This window comes from Scomber scombrus, chromosome 19, assembly GCF_963691925.1.
Source record: "Scomber scombrus chromosome 19, fScoSco1.1, whole genome shotgun sequence".
Taxonomy (NCBI): Eukaryota; Metazoa; Chordata; class Actinopteri; order Scombriformes; family Scombridae; genus Scomber; species Scomber scombrus.
In genome coordinates, this window is record NC_084988.1 from 5,376,995 (window position 1) to 5,404,301 (window position 27,307).

The 27,307-nt window shown below is 39.4% G+C and overlaps 2 protein-coding genes across 6 annotated transcripts; one reads left to right on the forward strand and one right to left on the reverse strand.

Annotated features, from left to right (window-relative positions):
- Positions 1–4,377: 4,377 nt before the first annotated feature.
- On the reverse strand, positions 4,378–9,021 carry LOC134001121 (enhancer of rudimentary homolog). Its single transcript, XM_062440685.1, has 4 exons — positions 8,957–9,021; positions 7,768–7,855; positions 5,925–6,045; positions 4,378–4,540 (listed from the first exon to the last, which is right to left on the reverse strand). Exons 1-4 carry the CDS (start codon positions 8,957–8,959, stop codon positions 4,438–4,440), a joined length of 315 nt encoding a protein of 104 aa, XP_062296669.1. The 5' UTR covers positions 8,960–9,021; the 3' UTR covers positions 4,378–4,437.
- Positions 9,022–9,506: 485 nt separating this feature from the next.
- Positions 9,507–23,722, forward strand: psen1 (presenilin 1). Of its 5 annotated transcripts, none has more exons than XM_062440675.1 (11): positions 9,507–9,620; positions 12,505–12,590; positions 14,361–14,731; positions 15,202–15,343; positions 16,604–16,671; positions 16,788–17,008; positions 18,243–18,341; positions 19,423–19,515; positions 19,613–19,789; positions 21,261–21,379; positions 21,587–23,722. In XM_062440675.1, the coding sequence occupies exons 2-11, from the start codon at positions 12,555–12,557 to the stop codon at positions 21,740–21,742; spliced, it is 1,482 nt and encodes a 493-aa protein (XP_062296659.1). In that variant the 5' UTR covers positions 9,507–9,620; positions 12,505–12,554; the 3' UTR covers positions 21,743–23,722. The 5 variants fall into 5 exon arrangements, with proteins under 5 accessions (XP_062296659.1, XP_062296662.1, XP_062296658.1 ...); XM_062440678.1 differs by having other exon boundaries at positions 14,364–14,731; XM_062440674.1 differs by having other exon boundaries at positions 9,513–9,616.
- Positions 23,723–27,307: the final 3,585 nt, after the last annotated feature.

Sequence of the window (27,307 nt, forward strand, 5' to 3'; positions counted from 1 at the left end):
CACAATTTATGAATATGTTCATTACCGATTAATCTGTAAATGATTTTTATGAGTGGTTAGATCTTCTTAGTTTTCAGAATCAAATCAACAGCATCAATGAGGTCGCTGTGTTTCACTTTCTAAGAAATATCTTGAAATCAGAGGCTTTCTGTCCCAGTCTGATAAGAAACATACATCTCTCTGTCATGAGGGAGCTGGGCTGTTGTAAGTCCCTGTTTTGGGTTTGTATGTGTTTCCTGTTAAAACCACACATACACTGAAGCTCATTCAGAAAGCTGCTGCACAAAGACAACAAAAATATCAGCGGATCCTTCAGAAACTTTACTACTTTGTTTATGAATCAAATTTAAGATCCTTCATTTGGTATAGAAAGCTCTTAATGACCTTTTAGTTCACAGTACACATCAGATATGCTCTCAGTTCACAAACCCAGCAAATCTCTCTGGTCACATGATATCAGTCTCTCATTTACCTACACCATTTTTAGGCAGATTTTTTTTATTTGGTTAAGCATTCCTCTTTAGCAATTCACTTGTCTTTTAGCTCACTGCTCTAATATGTGCAAGGTATAGCCAGTGTTCTTATTCACCTTTCCCTGTAAAGCATCTTGAACTGCGTCTGTATGAAATGGTGCCTAACAAATAAAATCTGCACATGAACTTTTTCAGGTGGATATTTGAAAAGTCAGAAAACTGTGGAAAAACGCCAATAACAACTTCCTACAGTCCAAGTAGTCCTCTTTAAATTGCTGGTTTTGTCAGACCAAAAGTTCACAAAATTCAAAGATATTCAAACTTAAAGTGATAAAAAAAAGAGAAGAAATGGTTGTTAGTTAATTTCCTGTTGATCCACTATATGATTAATTGAATAATTGCTTCAGTACTAACCGGTTAACAGACCAGTGGATCCCAAGGTATTTTTTAAACCTGTGACACCTGTAAGTTAAGTTTGTCTTGTGAACCCTCATCACATGTCATGGCCTTACTTTTTCCTTTTAAGATCACTTCAAGGATTTTCAGAGGTGAAAATATCCAATATTTCACAAAAAAAAGCAAAATAACAACAAACACAACAAACTAAAATATATATTTTATGTAACAGAAAGGTCTGACAAACACCTTAATAGATCATGATGGTGAAGAACATTTCCATCATCCCTCCACCAAGTTATAAACTGAGGATATCTCCCCCTGAACAACCCAAACTCTTTGTCCATGAGTCCAGATGGAGACAGACCACATTTTGAACCTACTTCATATGTGAGAGGCCCCATACAGAGCGGTCGAGCTGAGTTCTGGTGGTGGCCTCATGGGAAGTCGTGGCCGGGCTTCAAGGTCTGGAGGCGGAGGGATGCCAGGTCGAGGCGGCGGGACGCAGACGGAGACGGAGACGGGTCCTCCCTCCCCTCTGCTCGGGCATCGCTGCGTCTCGCGGTGCGGGAAGCCGGCGGAAAGGCTGGATGTGAGGGGGGGGCACAAAAACACAACACATGCTGTCAGGTCACTTGAGGTTACCACCAGCCAAAACATATTCTCATCTCATCACTGAGACATAAGATCAATATATGATTCATCAGTTTCTCCTCATGGACAGCAGAGGTGTGATTTTTTGGGGGAGATTTTTTTTGTAGACATCTGGAGGAGACTGGATCAAATCTTTACCAATAGCATCATATATATTTTTTCTTGTTGCTTGTATTGATTATGCCTGAGGCTGATGACTAAAATGGAAGCTATTGTTATGGCTATCACAGACATGAGAGAGGCAAATGTGTACGCCTCAGCTGTAAATAGATGGCTCCCCCTGCGCCTCGGATGTGACTTGTCCTCATGGCTGGGGAGGAGAGGAGAGAGGAGAGAAGAAAAAAAAGAAGAAGCAGAGAAGAGAGAGAAGCAATGTGGAAAAGCTCCACACAGTGCAAGCCAATTATAACATTACTCACTGCCTTGATTTGCGTTCAATTTCCCGGGGAGGTCCCTTAAAAAACGAGACAAACCTCCCTCTCCTCCGATCCCGCTGACATATTTTGTTTACAACACGACAACCGCATTAACACCCTCAAGGTGCTGCATCGCCCAATGAAATCCAGGCAAACGACCCTCCTCATCTAAACCTGCAGCGGCAAGTGCATGCTATTCTCTTGCAATAACAGGACGTGGTGGACACAGTGATGCATTTATAGGTTACGTAAGGTGAATGTGTGTTCATGTGAAATTAATGCTCCTCAAAAAAAAAAAAAAAAGCCCGATGCTGGATGTGAAGCTGCTTGCTGCTCCTTGTGGGTATTTCAGATTTTTTTCTTTTTAATTTTTTTTTTTTTTTTTTTTTTTTTGGAGTGGGACCACGGCAGCTGATGCCTGCTGTAAATCATATCGCGGTAACAAAAGATGCCTTGTGTTAAAATATCATTTCCTCACAGCCGCCCCCCGAGCGATTCCCTTATCGTTGTGCCATTATAGAGTAATTCCGCCGCAATTCAAAAAAAGCAACCAAGAGGAGAAAAAAACTCACCCCTTCTTTGTGGTTTATTGTCCTGTCAAGCGGGCCTCTGCGCCATCGATTCTCACTCAGTGGTCTTTTCAGATGCTAAAAGGAGGAGAGGAGGGGGCGGTGGTGGTGGTGGAGGGGTGGTGGATGGGGTAGGGTAGGGTGGGATGGAGGAGGAGGAGGAGGAGGGAGGAGGAAAAGGAGGAGGAGAGGGGGGGGTACGGAGTGGGTGTGAGAAACAGACTGGGAGAGCCGATCACAACACAAAGGTGGAAAAAAAAAATTACACACACACACACATATACATACACAACTGAGAGGCGATGAGGATCCAGCTTCAGCAGCGCGTCTGCAGGAGAGACTGGCTCCAAACATCCCCGCTCTTCACTGCGAAGCTCCTTCATCCCCGTTACAGATGTGTTTTCCTTTTTCTACTACATTTCATTGAAGTTCATTTTTATAGTATTCTCTTTAAGTCTCAGTCTTTTCTTTCTGAACAGTTCTGGTAACTACAAGCTTCTTTTTTTTACCCACATTCACAGTGTAAGAAAATCAATAAACGCCCTTTTTTATATTGAGCGAGAAATAGGGGAAGTTACAACGTGCATGTTTTTTTGGGTTTTTTTTGCACTTTTTTGAAATGAGTAGGGTGGATTAGGGTAATGTGGGGCATTGACTAATGTGGGACAACTAAACTCCAATGCATTTATCTCTTTTTCTATTCAATTATTTTAAAGCTAACTATTATATGCAAACTGTGTAAGTTATATTGTTTAAAATTAAACTTTTTTAACCTAAAAATTGTAAGCCTACTAAATTAAATGACCAAATGTGCACATTTCAGAATGTTTTGGCAGATAAAGTTGCTTTGTATAAATAAAAGTATTTTTAAACCAGTGTCCCAGATAACGAAATCCACATATTCTGAAACTTTTGAGTACAATATCCAACAATTGTTTTCTGGTTTAACAAAGAAACATCTTTCATAATGGTCTTAGGTGTTGATGTAATCTATTGGATTCATATGTAAATAGGGTGAACAAGTCAGAATTGAAAAAAGTGTCCCACATTACCCTAATCCACTGGTGTGTGTGTGTGTGTGGGGGGGGGGGGACACAGATGTGGGGTATTAAAATAAGTACAAGACAAGCCTAAAATGACAGAAAAGAAAAAAGAAATAGAAAAGACCAAGAGGAGCAGAGATATATGCGAGGAAGGGTGAAAGAAAAGACTGAAATGAGATAAAACAGTAAAAGGAAATAAAAATGACAGGGAAAAAAAACACAAAAATGAGAAAGGACTGGATACAAAGAAAGAAACTGGTGGGAAATCTGAATGATTTTGAAAGTACAGAAAACTACAAGGAGCCTATTTTCCCAGGCACAGTAAAAATAAATAAATCAATAAAAAAATCAATAACTCAAGACATGCTTATTTGCCAATATTGAGTGACAAGGAGTGGGAAATAGCATGAAAATGAGACAAGATTGCAAGGCAATCATTCTTAGCAGCACTTTCAACAGTATAAAGTTAGTAGGAGAAATGATGAAAGAAGAAAATACAGATAAATTAGGAATATGACAAAGACAAAAAAATAGGTAAAAAAAGAGGAGATAAGTAAATAAGTAAAAAGGTAAAATTTATAAATAAATAAAGGCATAATAAAAGGCAAATAACAGATAGAAGTAATAAAAGAAAACCACCATTTAGAAAGTCTGTTTTTTAAAGGAAATCTTTATTAATAAGTCAAACATTCAAAATACAAAATATACCCCCCTCCCCTCCACACACACACAAGAATTCAAAACTTTGTGTAAAACTTTTTCAAAAACAAGTTACTCACACTTTCAAAACACAGGTTACAGAAAGCAAAAAAAAAATATTGACCCCTCCCCCCCTCCCCCCTCTTCCACTCATCCACCCATCTCTCCATCCAGATCCTCACAGGCTTCACTTTGCTGCCTGCTGGGCCTGACGGCGAAGCAGCACGTAGATCTTCTCTTTGATCCAGTCCTTGTTGTACGGCTGGTACGTCTGTGTGTCGGTGCGATACCTGAGGCAGCACGAGAAATTATATAAAGTTTATATTCAATTATTTTGTCACAGGGCTGCGTTAACTATGTAGAATCTGTGATTTTCTGAAAGATGTGCAACACTTTTCTCTCTTTGATTGTTCTCTTCTGGGGGTAAAAAATAAGGTAAGAACAGATTAATACAAAGAGCAATGCTGTATCATATGGATATAGTGTAGTTTTGAAATAGTAAATCCAGATGTTGGGTCGTATTTTATTAATCTATTAATCTATTTTACCAGCAGAAGACCATACATGAACCAGTATGACAACTCTTTCAAAGCTTTTGATTACATTTTAAACAAAGAGTGTGTCAATATTTCTTTTCTGAATTGTCTGAAAACCTAATTCTCACAGTTTGTCTCTGAATGACAAAAATGACTCCCACAGTCTTGTGTTTTTTTTCTTTTTCTTCACAGATTTGGTCTATTTCCCAAACATGTCCCCACCACAACATCAATAATGAATAAAACTCTGCATGAACTCACATTCATATCTGGGGAAACGCTCCCAGAGAAAGAGAATACATAAACAGGTAGACTGTGAGACACACCTGTCAACCTCTTACCAAGAGCAGGAGACAGTATTATACCCACATCACCAATCCAAAATGTATTTTAATAGCAACTCAATCCCAGTTGGATCCTCATCAGGTCAAACTAATGACATTTTTTTTTTTAAAGGAGTTTGTTTTTAAATTTGTACATACTTTCATTTTTTTTGGCCTGAAGAAATCCAACTGGGATTGATTTGTGGTCTACTAAAATAGGTTTGTTTGGAGTTAGTGTGCAGGCATTAAAATCAGTTACCATGGAGAATAATTTGAGAAACTATTTTAGAGGTTTGCAAAAACATTGTGCTATATTTTTAACCACACAAAATATTCCCCTGTTTTAATACTTTTTATATCGCTGTATGTTCCATATTTTGTCTAAAACCTTCTTGAAAAGCCAGTACAAGGATAACCAAGTGCATTACACAAACATATTGCTCAAGTGAGACGTTGTGTGTTCATATTTGTTGTCTTGTAATGAGACATTTTTATGGACTTTCTCATATTCTCACAATAAAGCCAGTGGAAACATCTCTGACACCATTCACTGAAGGTGAGAACACACTTACCTAAATTACACAAAAGTGTAGCTTACAATATAAGTAAAGCAATACACTAAATATTTGTGCAGACTATCCTTGCATGGAGTCCAATGAAAATATTGCTATTCCATTCAGATAGTGGGTTTCTTGTTGAAACTCAGTTATGAAATCAATAGCTATTTATTTGTTTGAGAACATATTGTATGCACCTCATTAATCCCTCACAGGTCTGTATATTACCAGCTGTGTACTGAAGATTAGGAAACTTACACCAAACAGCTGAGGTCAGCCAGGTCGTCGATGAAGTCAAACAGCTGGCTGATGTCGTATGTTATTGATGGACTGTTGGGGTTCATTCTCTTTAAATGTTCCTCGTACATCTTGCACACACCTGGGCAGGAGACAGAAAATGTAAAACCTTTAAACTTCTCCCATTAATTAGTTGAAAAAAACATTTACATTTTTAACACTTTATAAATATTGAGGTAGCTGCCGGGTTTTATTCATCAGTCCTACACAAAACAACCATCATCTCCTCATATGAGACAGACAAGCTGCATACATGACCACAGTAATTATAAATAGATTAAATGCAACCTTTCCAACCACTTATACATGATAACGACAGCTCAACAAATGGAGAGCTTTTGTCCTGACAGTTCAGAGCGTTACGATATGAACACACGTCACCACAAATCTGTATTGGAAAAGAGGCTGTAATGAGCTCTGCTAAGCAAGATATCAAGTTATAACCGATTGGTCTGATGTGTGTAGAGATGTGTTTGGTTATACTGTAGCAGGCAAAGGCGGGGTGGCCATCAGGAGAGACGATTTCCCGGTAGGCCGCCTGCCCGATGACGTCATGAATACCCCGCAGACCGGCCGTCACAAGCCAGTGTACGGCCCTCCCTCTACTGTCATGAGCCCGTCAATATTCACTCATGCAATGTGACACTGATGCCGCAAAAAATACTGAGAAAACTACACAATTTATATATCAGTAAATTGTAATCCATAATGTAATTATACCACTTTTCTTGCTGTGCATTTCTCAGTCATGGTCACTCTCGTGGTCCAGTTCTTTCTTATCACTTCCAATTTTGCAACTTAAATCAATTCCTATTTCAGTATTCTATAACTTCCATGGTTGTGTATTTCAAAAACGATAACTGCAATATATTATTTTCTTTGTTTGTTCTTACTTGTGAGCACAATATAACTGCGACTTAAAAATCTCCAGTAATACGCTGTGTGTATTTGTGAATTTGTGACGAATCTGCTGACGGAAACGCAACACAGCTGGAGCTGTTCGGTAAGGAAACCAGTTAAATTGGAAACCAGGTGGGACGTAACACCGGGGCCGGGGGAAAAATTCCCGGTGGATTTCAAGGCCTCACTCCGCCGCTGGTAGCAGCCTGGTGACATTAGGTGATTTAATGAAGGTAAACACAGTGAACAGCCTGGTGTAATGGCAAAATATCAGTCGAGCTGCGTTCAGATGCTGCAGGGATTTAATGAACTGAAGCAGAAGCTGTTCATACAGTATGAAGGATCTGTGAAGAGCAGATGCTGTAAGAATCACCTTCATTCATTTACAGATCAATGCAGACTGATTTACTGACTTTCCTGCTTTAACCACATTAAATGGTATTTTTGTTGGTTGGGTTAATATAACTGAAATAAATTATTTATATTTTAAGCATTAATCCATTGTTGAAGCACGTTTGCAGCAAGCATTTGGTTTGAAACACAGGCGCCTGATACTGACGTGTGATGTGAGGGATTTTATTAGGGTGACATTTGACTACGGCATTCCACCATAGTCATAAGACATTGCTGCAGTTTAGCAACAGCTTACATTTTTTAACTTTGAGCACAAAATTAATGTATAATTATATGTGGCTAATCAACCAACAACAAATTGCCATCAGATTTATCAAAAAATGTGCATGTCTGAAAGAGACTTGTTTGTGTTGCGATGGAAGGACAGGCAACAAAATCACTGAAGGTTGAAGAAAAAAATTGTGTAGATCAAAACTAAGTAAAAGCACAAATGTCACTAGGTTAGTTCAGTCTGTCAAAAGTGCCGAACACAAAATCACAATTAGTTTACCTTCCATACACTCATTGACTGATTCATAATCAGCATATGTTCTTCCCTCTGGCCTCTTGGTGGGCTGCACCAGCAGGATGGTGTGGGACTGAAAACAAAAACACACATGGTAAGACTGTTGTCAAATAAACATCATCTGTTAAACATCATGGACAGCATCTCACATCCTCTCCATGACCTGCTGGTCAAACAGTGGATAACTTCCAGTTAACAGACTTCTTTAGCACCGCTGACAAAAAAAAACGCCATCTGCCATCTGCCTGTGCAATGGCTCTTATATGTGTCGGGATGGGGGACTCCTCCGACAGACTGCTCACCTGGACTTTTATATTTCCATCACATCTGTTATAATTCAGACTCATATTTTTATCATTTTTAAAGTACAGCCTGTATATACTGTTACATAAACTCACCGGCCACTTCATAAAGTACCCCTGTGCAATCTAATGCCATCTAATACAACAGTTATGAAGTTAATATATTTTAATTTTTGCTGACACTGTCAACAAAATGGTGTTCCTAATATTTTGTTCACTCCATTAACATATATTAGGGGGGCAAAATATTAGGAACATTTTTCAATATAATGAACTCCAGTACACTACCACCACCAACTATGAGCTGTATTGCTTTGCATTAGATTACACAGGTGTATCTAGTCAAGTGCATATTTATTCACTTTGAGTACATTATTTATGTTTCAATGTACACTAAATTTTAACGTAGCAATAAGTGGCACTGATGTACAGCATACTACAACATCATTGAACATTGTATACCCAGATTATTATTAGATATATTAAAGGTATATGTCTGGTCCCTGTTCTATTTTTAGTAATTACATTTTTTTTAATAGCTGAGTTAGTCTGCTTAGTTGTTAAATGATTTAACCTTTAATTGCATTTGGTTATTTAACCCATCTCATTGTTTTTGTATTATTGATTTATGTCAGGTGTCTGTTGTACCACTTTAATTCCCCTTTTAGGATTAAATAACAAACAATTTAGCTTTATCTGAGCTGCTAGCTGCTCGACACATTGCTGCTAACATTAGCAGAGCGCCGGTAAGCTTTTTAAACAGCTGTTCTGCTGAAATAAAACCTTAAAAATGCAACTTTCCTTTAAATTTGAATGAACCCCACGAGAAGGTAAAAAGTTGCACAGTAGATATTGCATCATAGCGTACTCACCATGTTTTAATAGTCGGGTTTGATCGAGGTTTTCTTGGTTCCTTGCTTCTTCTGAACGAGTTAACCTCTGACACAGGAAGTACAACCAGCCGGAGATAATTTAATCAGGTTTGTAATGGTTTGCCTTTTTTGTTACTTTTAGCTTCTTGTGTTGATTTACGAGATAACATTGAGTCTGCGTATTTTCAAATAAAAAAATGATGTGTTTTAATGAAATGAACGTTGTGATTTTTAGCGTAAAGAAAATAATTAAAATAAATGATATATAAATCTCCCACACAGCGCGGTGATCTTGAACACACCACATCGAAGCTAATTTAGTCAGGTTTGTAATGGTTTGCTTTTTTTGTTACTTTTAGCTTCTCCTGTTGATTTACAAGCTAAAATTAAATCCGTGTTTTTTCAAAAAAATCAAATACGTTTTTTTTAATTGAAATTAATGTTTTGATTTTAGCGTAAAAAGAAAATAAATAAATAAATAATAAATAACTCTCCCACACAACGCGGTGATCGTGAATGCAACCCACCGGAAGCGGTCAGTGGCTGCAGCCGGAAGCTCAGTGTGAAGACAGGAACAACAAAGAAGGGAAGAGTCCGGGGTTTTAAACCTACTTTGGACCACGCCAGGGAATAAAATCCAGAAACTAACCACTGTCCATAGTAGGTACGTTTCCTCTTCTAAGGCTGTTATTGGGTAACTGTATTAACTTTAAGCAGAGGCTGGTTATTTAAGCTAACTGTTAGCTTCCCGCTGCGGCCGCTAACGAGCCATTTTAGCGGCTAATGATAAAAAACCTCTGAGGGGAATAAATACGGCTACATAAAGACCACGACCGACCTCTAACATCCAGCTATAGACCAAGGAGTGACATTAACAGTAGTGTAATAATAACAGTAGTATGTGAAGGTTAATTTCCCGCAGGAGTAAATCGTTGAAAAACCCTAAAAAATCCGCATGGTGATGTGAAACTGTAAACTGAAAGGAAAGCCTCGCCGTTTTTTAAGTGTGTGAGCCCAAATGAACAATGAAACATGTTTTTTTTCCTGCTGTAATAATTCCTCCTGTTCATACTGACCATTAGAAGATTCATAATGCATTTATAATGTGAAGTGATGGAGGACAAAATCCACATGTTAGCGACTCTGAGGGGAATAAATACGGCTAGATACCAAGAAGTGACATTAACAGTAGTGTAATAATAATCCCGCAGGCGTAAATGAAAATCACCCTAAAATCCTCACATGGTGATGTGAAACTGTGAACTGAAAGTGTGTCTTATCTTACAATGAAATATGTTTTCCTGCTGTAATCATTCCTCCTTTTCACACTGATCATTAGAAGATCACTTCATAATGCACTTACAATGTAAAGTGATGGAGGACAAACTCCACAGCCCACCTTCTGTGCAAAAATGTATTTAAAGTTAACATGAAGCTTCAGCCGTCCAAATGGGTCAAAGTAAGTAGATGTATTTCAGTGTTACAGTCTGTTTAGTGCCAAAGTCCCTCTTTTTGTCACTATGCTTCCACTGCAGTGCAACAAGGAAACACAAATGCTAAAAAGACAGTAAATGTGGCAGATATCCGCTTCATATGACTAACTCAGACTGCTGAAGCCTCATATATGTTTTTACACAAAATGTCTGCATGGACACACTGTGGATTTTGGCCCCCATCACTTACACTCAGGGTTCCCACAGTCATAGAAAACCTGGAAAAGTCATGGAATTTTAAAATGTCATTTTCTAGACCCAGAAAATAATCATCAAATAAGGAAAACCTTTGAAAGTTTTTGAAAAGTTATGAAATATAATCCTCCTAATGTGTGTTAGAAAAGGGTTTACACCCTTAGTGGGTGTGGTCCACTTAGACCCCTCTTCATTAACAAACACTGAAAAAACTATCATTCAACAAAATGTGTTATCTGGCAATATATAATATATAAGCTAGTGTGTGTGCGTGCTGTGCCAGGTGTGCAGTGAGCCCCAACCTATAAAATGCTGTACAGCTGGAGGACAGGTGATAGCTGTGTGTGTGTGTGTGTGTGTGTGTGTGTGTGTGTGTGTGTGTGTGTGTGTGTGTGTGTGTGTGTGTGTGTGTGTGTGTGTGTGTGTGTGTGTGTGTGTCTGCTTTCAAGGACAACTTTTAGACCAGTTAATTGGGGACTGCTTGTCCTCCTGCTACACAGCTGGAGGACATCATGTGTGTGTATTTGGAGATGTGGAGGGGGCACTAAAAAAGAAAAATGTGTTTTATTATATTTAGTAGGTCGCTGTGGAGGTTATAATGAAGCCTTGTTTTTATTTAAAACAAATTAAAAGTATGTTTCACTGATCTAGTCTTGATAATGGGTCAACTGAACACAACAGGAGGGTGCACATTGTTATGTTGTCTGTAATGAAATTAAGTCAAAGTTTTGAAAATGGTCATGGAAATTACAAGATGGATCCTTAAAGTCATGGAAAAGTTTTGAAATTGTGTCTGTGCAAAAAAGCTGACTGTTGTTTTAAAGCCAACTTAAAAGATCATGAACATCCCCTTTAATGTATCTGCGTGGTTCCTTTTACATTTTTTATATTTTTATACATAACATAGGTTAAGATTTTTATAAGCTTATCTTAATATAATACTCACATTCCCATATTTAAATTGAAAACGTTATTAGTCTCGTCCTGTCCATACTGGCTCTGAAATCCCTGACTACTGACTAGTGCAAAATCCACAGTGCTTATTCAGTATAAAATTCATTTTAAAGTGTATGAGTCTTCAGCTGTCTGACTGGGACCAATCCAGTTGATTTCTCTCAAAGTTACAATCTCTGTTACTATCCCCCGGCTGCAACTCAGCAAGGAAACACAAAGAGGGAATTTCTGACCAAAATGACTGTACATTTCAGAACATATTTATTTTATTTGTCTAATTAAGATAACCATTATAATAATAATAACTTTATTTATACAGCACCTTTTTAAAAACAGAGTTTACAAAGTGCTTTGACAGACAAAGCAAAGGCAGCACAAAGACATACAACATAAACAGCAGTAACAAGTTGAAAGTAGAAGGCAAGGAAACACAATGAGGAGTTGATAAAAAAGATTAAAACATAAAAAAGACAAAAACAATGAACAAATAACATCTCATGAAAGCAAGTCTGTAAGAATTAGCTTTAAGAAGTTAGAAATTCTTTGAGCCTTATTTCTTCAGGCAGGTCTGAGGGCGCGGTCGCCTTTAGATCTCAGCCTCGACTTTGGTACAGCAACAATTAAGACCACCAAAACCTAATGGACTGTGGTTGTTGTTCCTCATCTCCTGTATCGGTGACACTGTACTTAAGGATCTCGTTACAGCCACTATTGACAAGAGGAATGGTCACAGCATCCAATAACTCATTCATTTTACATATGGGCATTAAAACAGATGATGCACAGGTATATATATATATATATATATATATATATATATATATATATATATATATATATATGTCTTCATTGTACCCATTTTTTTGTACCACAAAGATAATATTGTCTCCTGTTTTCTTTCATCAGGGCAAGATACTTTGGTGTGCATGTGAGGACAAGTGTCAGCGAAGCCAACCATGGCGAACAATGCAGAGGATATTGAAAACAACGTGGTCAGTATGTCACACTGGTTCTGCATCTCTGCCCTTGTATTGAGTAATGATTACTTAACATTTAGCAAAACTGAGGACATCATCAGCAAGTCACTGATGAAAGAGTCATTTTTTGTTAGTCACTTTCTGACGCCATACCCGGAGGAATTTCAGCCTGATATTTTGGTTTTATTTGGCCCCTCCTACAATAACTGACCCAGGATAAGATGATTATGTTCTGATAAGGACTAATGCTTTAGACTTTGAATCTTTAAGGCAGGAACTTAAGGAACACAAACACAAGTGCTCCCAGCATTTCTGATTTACTGTAAATAAAGGGTGTGGCTTTTCCTCGCCGTGTGAAGGAGTCAAAGTCCCCCTTTACTGTCACACTTCACTTAAGACTAATCCTTGTCCAGTGTTTTTCTTACAGTTATCTTTCTTCATACAAGCACAGAACAACAATATTTCTCTGTCTCATCTTGAGGGGAAGTACCCAGGATTTCATTTTTGTCTTGACTGGGAAATTACGGTCAGTCGAGCCAAAATTAGGTCAGCTAGATCATAGATGAGGTCACACAGCTGAGTCAGTCCTGTTATTGGCTTTTGATAGACCAATGGTTTAACAGCACGTTGGTTTAAATAAGCTTGTTCTTTATTCTGCGATTGTTGCTGGAGTTTTGACTTTTCTTCCTTTGTCCGTGCACCCTGAAAGCGGGTGAAGTCGTGCCAAAAACCCTACCTTGCTTCTACAGTTACAGGCTTTTAACACACATTCTGATATACTATTACCACTCTAAGTAACTGCGCCCAAATGTAGTCTGTAGCTTTTGTGACCGACACTGGCTGTCTTCCCAGGCTGAGAAACAATGCTGCGCACCGCACAGTGAGGTCATTCTGTACAGCAGCCTGTTTAAGAGCTGTGGCAGCTTTCACCATTCAGAACGGTCTCTGGAGATGCCTCCTGTCTTCATTTCTGTGTACTTCATGTCTGCGCTGCTGCATGTCTTGACTCGCCTGGCAGTCTGACAGTTTTAGTTCAGTCTTCTTGATTTTCCTGCTTTATTTTGTCCTGACGGGACAGCTCTTGGGGTGAGTGGGAACCAGCGCTGTGTTGTTATCCTTGGAGGAACTGGGCTAGCGTGTGTAAATGTGCCAGTTAAGCTCTGAGAGGAACACATGGATGGCCCGATAACAGTTTGCTGCAATGTTTGTCCAATTTGTTGGCATTTTTGCCAACAAAAACATAATGAACTCCTTGAGTTGAGTGTAGTTGATCTGATAATATAATTGCCATGTTCACATATTTTCTTATCAAGAATTTATACAGATTTGAAAGTAGATTTTTTATTATTAATGTAGCAACCCTTTCAAAAATCTCTGGTTCTCATTCTCACGTGGCCTCCACATACAGAATTTATAGACAGTATTGCATATTAGTTGCCCTGGTGGCCTAGATTAATAACCATGAGCCAAAACATCCGAGGTTCAAGTCAGGCCAGGGACCTTAGTTGCATTTCATTTTGTATCTTTCTCCCATTATTTCCTGTGTTATCAACTCTCAAATTGGCATAAAATGACCAATAAATACTGTTTAAATAAAATAAATATCTCTTGTCCAAAAGATATTCATTTTCAACTGTCATGCAGGGCAAAAAGAGGGGGATTTATAAGTAGAAATATGCTCTTATGTCTAACTTATGTCTGTACACCAGTATTCTACAAATTCCTGTAGATTTAGTGTTCATAGATCATATATTTCTTCTGACATATTTGTATCTCTCACACCAGCAGGAGCACCAGGAGACCAATACGGCCAATACAGCCCAGGCAGCCACTCAGCAGCCCCAACAGGCTGGAGGGACCAGAGCTCGTTCCAGGGGAGGAGGTGGAGCTGGAGGAGGTGATGGTGGAGGTGGAGGAGGTGATGGTGGAGGTGGAGGAGGCGGTGGCAGCAGCGGTCCAGAGCAGAACGGGCAGCCACCCGCCGCTCGGCCTCCTCGTGTGGTGGAGACCGAGGAGGATGAAGACGAGGAGCTGACCTTGAAATACGGAGCCAAGCACGTCATCATGCTGTTTGTGCCCGTGACCCTCTGCATGGTAGTCGTCGTGGCAACCATAAAGTCTGTCAGCTTCTACACTCAGAATGACGGGCAGAGATTGTGAGTGTTAATGACCCTTATCGAGCAGATTGTGGTAGGACGGGACTCCAGCCAGATTCAAAGCTCAAAGTGTAATGTAGCTTCAGTGCCACTAGGTGGAGTTAGTATATCATACCCACATAGTTTGAATACCAAGACAATACTGTAATTGCATAAAATCATTAAAGCAGAGAGTGACTCCGGTTAAGAGCACATAAACTTGATGTTTTATATCTTAAGCTCTTTTCCAGAGCAATTTAAAAAGCCTTGTAAAACCAAAGTGGCACTAACACTGAAGGCAACCCGTTGTAATAATGACTATAATAATATATGATAATAACCTCTAAAATGACAATTCAGTGAGAAAGAGTCAGAGCCTAATAAGTTAAGATTTTCTTTACTGTGTTTATTATATATTTTCTATACTTAAACTTTCCTTATCTTTGTCTCAGGTGTGTTTTTGTAATGTGTGCTTCAATTTTCACCCCCAGGATCTACACACCATTCCCTGAAGACACGGACACAGTAGGACAGAGAGCCCTCAACTCTATCTTGAACGCCACCATCATGATCACTGTGATCATCGTCATGACGTTGGTGCTGGTGCTGTTATACAAATACCGTTGCTACAAGGTACATGTTAACGCTTGTCACGTCACACTTCACTGCATGTGCTGTTTTCCTGTTCAGCGCTGACGTATGGTGACTCAGATAATGATGTTTGAAGTTTGTTTTAATGAGGTTTAACTCGGTAGATCTGGCTGATATCCAAATTTGAGCATCCACAACCACAACATGTGATAATGTGTCTTTAGGTTTATATACAGCACTGTGTCACTTTGGAGTCGCTGATGGTTTTCTGGCAACCGCAACGTGACAACAAAACTCCAGGAAGTCACTGCTCCCAGCCAAAAATAGTCCAGCACAAACACAACATTTGTGTACAGATTAAACAAACAAGATATATTGTGTTAATGAGTGAGTGTTAGAGGTGTTTGGTTGTGGATAGACTATCACTTTCCCCTTTTTTCCAGTCTTTGTGCTAAGCTATGCCAACACCTGGCAGCAGCTTCATATTTAACACACAGATGTGAGAGTGTTACCTGTTTGCAAGAAAATATTTTCCAAAAAGTCAAACTCCTTAACCCTATATAAGCCATTAGTTTAATGGAGAGATTTTTGAGCTGATTGATGCACTTAAAACGTTTTTTTTTAGAGTCAAGAACAAGACGTGCATCACTTTCACGCTAAAGGGCATTTAAGGACTTTCTATTCTTCTGAATCATTACACCTCTTAGGTGGGGTTTTTGCTGGGAAGTACATTATGTAACCAAACTCCATGTACTAATAGTTTTAACAGCATGCGTCCTGACTTGCTGAATACAGGTGTACTTAATAATGAAAATAGCTGCATTCCATTTAGGTGTGCCAGTTTCAAAGCCCCGTTACTCTGCGTGTTAGTACTTCAGGACACGTGTCTTACTGGGATATTTCAGTGGAACGGAGCCATTGGTAATGTCATTACTTCCACCTGTGCTTTACCTGCTTTAACACAGCAGTAAAAATATCAGCAGTGAGAAAGGTCTGTAAGGACACTAGAGTTGTTTTACCCTAACAGGTGAAAGAAAACCGAATGCAGCCCAGACATCTTTTGTCTGCGTATATTTGATTAATAAAAAACGCCAAAAACCAAATTCTTGTTTAAACCAAACATCCGCAGCACCAGACAGGTGGAGCTGAATACATCAGGACAATGGATTTTAGCTTTCCAAACTCTTGTGATCATTGTATTGCCCTTGTCTGGTAAACCCCACCCATCTGGTAACCTTGGTAATAACAAACATTTGCAGGTACTGATTTGTTGAAACAGATGTCTGATCTTTGCCTTCACAGGTGATCCAAGGTTGGCTCTTCCTCTCCTCCCTCCTCTTGCTGTTCTTCTTCTCTTACATCTACCTCAAGTAAGCCACACCTCAACTTTTTTCTTTACATTCTCATAAATGCTGAGTTGTCTTGATTTTTAATGAGAGTCTATCCAAGTATTTCTGACATGTGATGAATATGATTTGTCCTACAGAGAGGTTTTCAAGACCTACAATGTGGCCATGGACTATTTAACCTTGGCATTAATAATTTGGAACTTCGGAGTGGTGGGCATGATGTGCATTCACTGGAAAGGGCCACTGCGGCTCCAGCAGGCCTACCTCATCATGATCAGCGCCCTCATGGCCCTGGTTTTCATCAAGTACCTGCCAGAGTGGACCGCCTGGCTCATATTAGCCGTCATATCTGTCTACGGTAAATCCTCTCCACTCCTCTTTTTTTTTTTTTGCTCTGACGTCTGTCTGCTTTCAGAGAAGACAGCTGAACTCTTTACTCAACCTTTGATGATGTTTTTTTTGTGCAGCATCGTTCAGTCATCTGGATCCTTTTAGTAGTTGTCGTCCACAACAGAGCAACAGTGTTTGAGGAAGAAGAGAAAATTAAAAATGTTCTTTTATCTTTCTTTCAAAATAGTAAATTTTAGTTTTGATGATCATCTTTGATGATTTTATTTTATTTTAGAGAAAAAAGGAAGGATATGTCAGGAGTTTAACGTTTTTGAGCATGAAACAACTATTCAACTATGGTTTATATACTTTATTTATTTTAAAGGTTTAAAGGAGAATTCTTTTTTCTTGTAGTATGTTTGTAATAAGGAGTGGCAGGTGTCATCATTGGTGTGCTAAAAGGAAGGATGTGTCTCAAGACCTTTTATACAAATCTTTTAAGGTAATGCACGTCAGGGAAGGAAGTGCTAAACGTAAGACTGTCACTCAGCCAGCAAAGATAGTGGCCCACTTCCTGTCAGGTGCTTTCCTTCTGGTAGCCAGAGTGCAGATGTCATTGCTCAAACTGGGGACAAATCAAAATGATAGAGGCAGATACAGTAATTGTAGGTGGTGTGATTTTATTTCATACATTAGAGAGGTGTGTTTAATGAGAGTTGTTCATGTACAAAAGTTGTTTTAAATAAGAGATTTTGTATTTGTATTTAAAGAGCAACTTAATTTTTCCTCACTAGTAAATTAAGAAATGTACTCGCTAAAAAATAACTTTAGTAACCTAGAGTTTGCAGAGGTTCTCAACCCCTGCAAACTCTAGGTTAATAAAGTCTGTATTGCCAATTAGGATTATTTAAATTAATTTCAAAAGATGGAGAATAACCAGCGAGTTCATATTATGATGTAACTCAAAGAGTTGCTAGTTAGTGTGGCGATAACTTTATCTGTCATTAATATCCTTATCCAAGAAAAAAATCTTTAAAAGCTATTGATTTTTTTTTCTTTTCAGATCCTGGTCTAGAGTTATTCTTTCATATACTTTATTGGACCTTTTTCATTATAGTCAGTTTTATTCAATCAAACTTGTAGGCCAGCTGTCTCCTATTATCAAAGATGTCATATCAAGTCGCTGGTTTTGGTCTCTCAAAGATTCTTCTGTTTTGTAGCTAACATCTCTTGTCTGGCCTCTGTCTTCTTTCCTCTGACAGATCTGTTAGCGGTGCTCTGTCCCAAAGGGCCTCTGAGGATCCTGGTGGAGACGGCTCAGGAGAGGAACGAACCCATCTTTCCAGCTCTCATCTACTCTTGTAAGATGGAGTTTGGTTACACATTACGACACTTATTAGTTTCAAATCAAGTCATTGATTCATTTAAAAACAACTACAGATAAAGCGCACAGACCAGTTTAACAGACAAAAAGACAAAGAAAAGCAACTCTCATACTGAGTTAAAATCCAAGGAATAAAGACCTGTTGTAAGACAAACTTGAAAACAGCCAGCCTAACATGCAGATTTAGAGTTTGGGGGCTACAACTGTAAAAACACAATCTCCACTGTGCTTCAACTTTGATCTTGGGACAACCAGAAGCAACTGGTCAGCAGACCGGAGTGACCTTAATAGGACCTGTGGTTGTAAAAGGTCAGAGATAGGTTGGAGGTTGCCCATTTTAATGAGTTGTAGGCAAATAATAAAATCTTAAAATCCATTCTAAATCATGAAATTTGCTCCTGTTTGCATTTTCCTGTTAAAAGATGAGCTGCAGCATTTGACTTAAGGTATGAGAGGGCTGCCTGGCTAACATCAATGTGTAAAGGGCATGACAGTAAGCATCTTGCAGTAATAAAACAGGAGTGGGGCAAAGAAACTCTTTACTTTGCAGAATAATATTTAAAGAAAACGGACAGTAACCAGAAGGTCTTGACTTAAACTGACACTTCAACTTTAACTGCTTTATGTGCTTCAGATGCTTTGAGTGGTTAAAGATCATCTGATACTTCAGCTCCTTTCTTTGACTTCAACTGATTGCCACTGTTTCACTCTTCAACCCCCATTCAACGCATTCCTTTCAACGGACACTTCATGTTCTTTTAGCACTTTGATTTCAAGTGACTCTTCAGTTACTTTCAGCACAGTCACGTCAACTCTTTTCAGTCCTCACAAATCTGCTAAAGCTTAAATATTTTCAGCACTGTCAGTGTCTTCTTTTAAACCTTTGGTCTTCTGTTAAACTGCCACTTCAACTCAAACTTAATTTCTTATTAATGCTTCAACTTCGGCTGTTAATGCTTCACAATTACAGAGCACACTTTCCTACAAATATTTGACAGAAACAAACTTTTTAAACCTTGAAACCTCCTAATATTTTGACTCTTCCACTTCTTCCCCAGCTACGATGGTGTGGCTCGTCAACATGGCAGACGTCGAAGGGCCGAAAAGGAACTCGACAGAAGCAGCTTCACCTCAGCCAGAGACTCAAGGTGGTGAGTGAGGTGTCCCGACAGTGCGGTCACTTCTCCAAAACACTTGATTCAAACAGTGTCAGTGTTGTTTAGTCTGACTCCTATCACTTGTCTGCAGCCATGGTGTCTCCGGCTCCCTCCAGTCCGTCACAGGACGACGGAGGCTTCAGCCAGTCCTGGGTCAGCAACCAGGATCACCAGCTGGGGGAACTCCAGTCAACCGAAGATAGCAGACGGGAGATCCAGCAGATGCCCTCCGATCGTCCTGTTGTTATCGATGAAGACGATGAAGAGAGTGAGTGTTAAGATTGGGTGACATTTGTATGCAAACAAAAACGTCCTGTGTTTAGAAGAGTACGCGCTGGGAATCCAAACATTTTCTAGTATACATTTCACAGGTGAATTATCCTGAACGTTGCAGGTCGTTGGAATATTATTTTCATCTTCAAGTTATGGCAGATGTAGAGAGATCAGGTCTCTTTGATCAATTCACTCATCTCTGTCATAAGCTTATCAGACTTTCCATACAGCTAGACTTCAAACATTGCCAGCAGCTCTTTAAAACACATTATGTCTGTCTCACAACAATTCAGTGGATCGATGGATGATGAAAACTAAATTTGAACAATACATACTGTCCATTGTTTGACAGAGAGTGTCAAATGAGAGGTGTAGATTATTATATCGTTGCTGTGCTGTGACAAACACGAACCTCCAAAATGTCAACTCTTTATTAACAAGAAAAACAACTTTTTTTCAGAAATCTTTAATGGGATTTCATGTGTTAATGTAACATAGGAAGAAGAAGAATTTTCAAAACCAATTAAGTTTCAGTACTACTGAAAAAGACACAAACACAAATCAAGAGATACATGGTTTTCAATGGACAGTGAAGCTATGAAATCATTGTTTCATATGTTGTATATTGATCTATTGTAGACTAATAAAAACACTCAAATGATTAATAGATTAATAAATAATTATTGGGAAAGAAAAGTACAAAAATTCTAATTTAAATTTGCACTAAAAACTTAAGCTTCGGATCCAGATTGGGTCAAATATAAACAGTATCACCTAAATTATTGAAACTAATATCAACCATTTAATTAATGTATCTGCAATTTAATGTTTTGTTTTTCAATGTTAATAATCAAAATGGAAGCTAAAGCTGTCATACCTAATTGTCTGCCCCTCCCTCTATCTCTATATACAGTTAAAAATCAGTATTCTCAGTGTATCTATTGAGGGGAAAAAACATCAAATATTCTTATCTAGTAAAATATGAGGGTTGTACATAAGGATCATTTCAGAATTACATGCCAGCTCTAATATGAAGCTGAGCTCTATAATTCAAAGCTGTGAATTCCCAGATTGTCTGACTGCCTCCTCTCAGTGTATAATCATCATCTTTCAGTTCCCTCTTCTCTGAACACATAAAAACATTCTTAAAATGTTTTTATGTGTTCCCTTTTCTGTGAAATTAGTATGTATGTGAATACAGCTTTATGTTTTGGCTGCAGACTGTTTTTAGTCAGTAGATTAGGAAGTGATTATTTATGGCAATTGCTAGGTTTCATGTTTGTACTGTTTGGGGGCCGGCACACTTTCTAACTTAAAGCTTCAGTAAATATGGGGCCAGAGTTCTTGTTTGTGTAGTAATTACAGTTAAGAAAAGATTTCTATGGGGGTTGGAGGGCGTGGAACTGAAGAGAATCTCTTGTTTGAATTGACTCCACCCTAAATGTGGTGTTCTCCTGTGTTCTCAGGGGGCGTCAAGCTGGGGCTCGGAGACTTCATCTTCTACAGCATGCTGGTGGGAAAGGCCTCAGCCGCAGCCAGCGGCGACTGGAACACCACGCTCGCTTGCTTTGTAGCCATCCTCATCGTGAGTGACCACCGCTGCTTATTTTAGTGTCAAGCTCGAGTCACCGCAGCCTCATCTCTGTGTCTCAGCACAATATGTAACCCCACTTTAAGTGAACCACTTGATTGTGTAACGGGCCCATTTTTCTCCTTTAAAGCTGATTTTGTTTGGTATACAATATGTCAGTTCTATTTCCTCCTGTTTTATTTTGTCTCTCTGCCCCCACAGGGCTTGTGTCTGACGCTGCTGCTCCTGGCCATCTTCAAGAAAGCACTCCCCGCTCTGCCCATCTCCATTTTTTTCGGCCTGGTCTTCTACTTCGCCACAGACAACTTGGTACAGCCCTTCATGGACAAGCTGGCGCTACACCAGTTCTACATTTAGCAGGATACTGCCCTGATAACCCTCACCCACATAGCTCTCCAGCCAACAACACGAGAGCGGTCCCTTTACAGCCAGGGAACAAAGGGCGATGTAGGCGCCCCTCCTGCCCCCACATCCCCTCCTAAGGACTCATGATGTTGGGACACAAGTTGTTTTTGTTCTGCCTTTCTTTCTGGCGCCAAGGGAGGGTATTCCCCACAACAGCTGTTCTTGAACATTTTATTTTTGTTTTAAACCCAAAAGTGACATTTCTCTAATCTGAAGCAGTTCTGTTGCATCAGTCCAAGGGAAGATCGCTCCACTTGGGACCCCATCTTCACATCGTTTTTGCTGATCACCGGTCTCAGGCAAAATCCAAACTAGGAGAAGTTAGTGGGACTATTTTACATTTTTATTTATCCAGGGAAGCTTTACAGGAGCTTGTTTGCTCTTTTTGTTTTCAGCAGCTTCCAGCGTCACATCCTCACACTTTCATATCTTGGAGCTGCCCAGTCCCACAAGTCTCCCACTGTCGACCACTGAGCAGCTCTACTGGAGCAACTGGGGCTTCACAGCAGGTGCCTTGCTCAGGGACACCTTTGACGGTAGCTGTTAAGAAAAGTGAGACCGTTTCATTGAGTCTCCCTTCAAAGACTTAAACATCTTTCCTGTCGCAAGTCCATTTTCACGACTTGTGAGCTACCAGCGCCCCTCAGACTGAACAGAAGATTAAAAAGCCTTCATCAAACTAGTGGACACTCGATGATGATATTGATGATAGATTGGTAAATGTGTAGTGTGATTGTGTATGAGCTGTCAGTCACCAGAGAGTGCTTTCCTCACCGCTGTTAAGAATGGTTAGTCTCTCTCCCCCCCGCCCTCCCCCCTCCCCCACTCCTCCCTCACTTTTAGACACGCTGAAGCTCTGAAGTCAGAGCGATTGAAGCCCTGAAAGTTTTTTGCTCAACTGGAAGTTTTGATCATGTGGAAACATTTCATTGTCTCTAGCATTAAAATACGAGTGCTGATGTTGCACCAAATCACTTGAGAGTTCACCATTCACTACATTCTCTGCCCTCATTCTTACCTTAAATCACATTTAAAGTCACAGCGGGCAGCCTGAAGAAGACACACAGACACACAGACACACACACACACACACACACACACACACACACACACACACACACACACACACACGAGAATTGCCTGTCATGTACTGTCAGCCACTGAGCAGTTCTGCTGGAGCAGTTGGAGGTTCAGTGCCTTGCTCAAGGGCATTTCAGTAGTAATAGTTGTTGTTGTTATTGTGGGACAGAAAATGTGCTTTTCATTCTCTACCCTGACAGAGATTTGATTTTAGTGTTTTTTTCCAACCTGTACAGGGATTGTAACCTCTGATCATCTGGTCACAAACTCTGAACCTTTAGGCTACAGCTGCCCCCATGATGCTCGCCTGGTGCTGTCTGGAACTATGCTACATCAAACACGAGTTATTTCTACTATACATACATACACAGATACTGTTGTGATTTTCAAGATATGCAGAAGACAAATATTGTACTTTTTTTGAAACATGGGGATAAGTGATAACAGAGTTCCTACGCAGATCAGGAAAACTAGACATTTTTTAAATCAAATTTAAAAGGAACCAAAAAGTTAAATCAAGGCGACAAAGAAGAAGCTTGATCATGAATAATAAAATGTGAAAACCTGAACGTGGTGGTTTCTCATATGAGGTAATGCGGCCTGGTTAGAAAGAGGACAAGCTGCACTGATTGCTCTTTTTTTGTTGCATTCAAATTTCATGCTTGCAGAGAAGAAACCAAGAGAGAACAATAAAATAATATTTGTTCTGAGACTTTTTATTTTCCCTTTTTTTTTCATTTTAGGGAACATGTTGGGTGACTGGCTTTTTTCTGTCCTTCACATGCATATGTGTGTTATGCAAGGTTATTCAATTCAAATTTTGCTCTTTTTTAAAAATAAATAATGAAACTGACATTATTCTTTTTTTGTTGTTGTTTATTTTTATTGAGTCTAAGATGCAGATTCTCACACATCCAACATTTTTTCTCAGACTGCTCAGCCAATGTGGACCACATACAGTATATATGGCACTTAAAGTGATAATCTATGAAATTATAGTTGGGTTCTGTTTGTTTGCTACATCTATGATGCCAAGTGGTGACTGTGTTGGGTTTTTTTATTTTTTATTTTTTATTTTGTGCCAACCAGCTGTACCAGTCAAATTACGGGCGTTCACAGCAGCGTGACATCTTTGCTTTTTATGATGTTCTTCTAAACTTTCTGCATATGACGCTTGGTTGTTTTTTTTCTTCAGCCACAATGACTCTCACTGCTAACGCTGCAAGATTACAGATTTTTACACAAGCAAATTTAAGGAGTTTCATGAACTTTGCCCCAAAATAAAGTTGCAGAAAATGGAAAAACTCTAATATACTATAAATACCTCAAAATTATACTTAAAAAATAGGTTCACAATTTTTCAATTGTCTCTTAAAACAGTCAGGTGTTCATTTGAAAAGGGAAAGAAGTTTTCCTCACTTTAATCATTCCTCCTGTTCATACTGATTATTAAAAGATCTCCTACAAATGTGCTTTAAATGTAAACACGCAGTAATTTAAAAGTTGATATGAAGCTTATATGAGGCTTCAACATTCTGAGTTAGTCATATCAACTGGATATCTGCCACATTTACAGTCTTTTTAGCATCAAATTCCCTCTTTGTGTTGCTGTAATTGAAGTTTAGTAATGAAAAGCGACTGCAGTGGAAGTACAGTAATAAAAAGAGTGACTTTGACATTAAAAAGATTGTAACACTGAAAGATACCTACTTGGTTTAATTTAATACATTTTTGCACAGGAGGATTTTGGCCCTGGTCACTTACATTGTAAGTGCATTATGAAGGGATCTTCTAATGGTCAGTATGAACAGGAGGAATGATGATGGCAAGAAAAACATGTTTCAATGTTAATTTGGGTGTCTTATTGTTTTAAAACAGACTTGAAAAATTGCGAACCCGCCCTTTAAGTACAGTGAGCAAGGAATGTTTATTTACTGCATCTAGCACATTAAATATACAAGGGAATTCAAAGTGCTACATTATGCAAAAGAATGAATGAACATTAAAAATAAAACTAGACTAAAAAGAGGCAAGTAAAAGTAACAGAATTGCAAAATACCAACATTTGATTAAAAAGGCAAAATTCAATCAAAAGCCACTGAAAACTTTGGACTAAATGCATTTAGTTACATTCCACCACTTAATACATGCTATACAGCACAAACTAACACAAAAAGCTGTGTGATGTGAGCTGTTTCTTCTGTGATACTGTGCTAATCTCCCTTTTCATTTGCCCCACACACACAGAGGTCAGAGGTCAACGCCCCTGGCGTGCTGGTTTAACAGTTCAACACAGTAACAAAACGCTTTTTTCTCTCCCGCTTTGTTTGCACTGATTTCCAGCAAGCAAACCCTCCCGGGAATTGACGCAAAGCATCCCTGCAGACGGTGGGAACATTGTGGAAATTCCTCGGCGTGCTGGTACACTGACATCCTGCGCTCGCCGTCCCCCGATGCCAACTGGCTGACAGGCACGGGTTGGCACGTTGCCCAGAGCGCTGGACGCATTAGCTGTCACCATGGGGACCGTTTGGCCTTGCAGGCTGGGACAGTGGCACAGTATGGCAGTTTACCCAGAATGTTTAGCCTCATACTGCGACTTACCTAACACACCCTCATTGAGGCCTCATTCTGGCATGATGAGTTCGGCTGGTGAACAACTAGAGTTAATTCCACGAAGCTTCTTTTGCATCAATTCCAGACACCTGTTCTGCCCAGATTAGGTTACACCATGCTCTTGAAACTCTGCTGGGCTGCTTTCCCAGATAAGATTAACCCTCACTGATGACTTAATTTTCTCCAAATGATGAGGAGTTCCTGCTCACAGAAAGTCGTTTTCACTGTCTCTCTGCAGATGTCATATTAGACGTCACATTCCTTTTGTAGGGATTTAAGCCTGTTTGCTGACAAGTAGATGAGACTATAGAGTGAACTGATGTAACCTGTCAATCATTGTCATCCAATCACTGTGTGGCTGTGTGTCACACCTGTGTGCGTTAAAGGTTTCCCAGGATAGCTCTACTAAGGGGATTAGTTTGCAGGAGGGATGACTGCACCATGTGAGACAGGTAAGGAAGTGAGGATTAGACTTTTATAATCGCTGTCGACGGCCAACAAGTACAGACGCTCAGCGACACAGGAGAAAGGAGACAAAACTTGAACAAGAAGAACAAAAATACCGTAAAGGCGAATAAATACAAAAAATTTGAGAAGATGTCTAAGGATAAGCTTGAGAGCCTGGTGAAGCGCATGGAGGAGACTCTGTCAGAGATGGAGCAACTGAAGATGCACTGCGGGAAGCAGAGCGAGGAGCTGAGCCAGCTGGTGGTGGACCTCCGGAGAGAGAACCAGGAGCTGGTGGAGAAGTACAACCAGCTCGGTGCAGAGATGAAGGAGGCGAAGGAGATTATAGACCAGCTACAGGACACAAAATATGCCTTTAACGCCAAGGAGAGGCAGGCGCAGAAGCTCAGCCGGCAGCTCTGAAGGCCCCCAAAAGGAGGATGAAAACATGACTGTAGGTGGATGTGACCTGGGTGTGTTCAAAACAGATTCCTGGAGGAAAACAAGACTACAGAAAGTGGATGGAAAAAACATCTTGTTGCAGAAGATTTATAAAGACTGGGTGGGCAAGAAGTCTAAACTGGGCACAGCTGTTTTCTTAAACGTATAGGAGGTGTGTTTTTTTTCTCTCTGTCTGCGTATGTGTACATTTTAGGTTTGGAGGTGATGGGTGCTATGCTCAGTAATTTAAATGTTAACTTAAATCTTGTGGTTGAGGGCTCCTTTTAAAGCCGTGGCTAGAGTTAATGACCGGGGATCAAAACTGGAGGTCTCTAAAAATGTGGATGTGGACTCTGGTTCACAAGTGGGCAAAGATTACCCACGAGGCATTGTGCTCATAAAACAACACGTCTGACAGCAAGTCTGCACTTCACCTGTAAAGATTTTATTTAATGACAACCACTTGGTATTATTTTTGTTGTTCAGTGACCAGAACAAGTGGGTGGTCACCTATTTTTGGACTTTGTAGCTTTTTAGCTTTGTGCTAAAAATACCTGATTATCCCTTCCCACCCCCAGCCGTGTGAGATGTCTTGACCTGAGACTTGACGATGTCTCACTCCAAACTGGATCACACTCCATAGAAAAACAGAGCAAACGTGGCTTGATGTGTATTTTTAATGTACCACAATAAAACGCTTGTTATTCTGTGTCAGGTTTGTGAAACTCACAATTACTCATGTTGAAGTAGAAAGACTAGAGTTGGGATTTGATGGGATTTTATTGAACCTGACTTCTGTATCGAATCCTCATAAAATCTGAATCTTTTTCAATCTTGTATTGAGTTTAGTTTTCAACAAGACGTAACAGGAACTTTTAATTAAAAAAGAGAGAGATAACATATTTGCTATTAATGCAAATAACAACCTTAAAG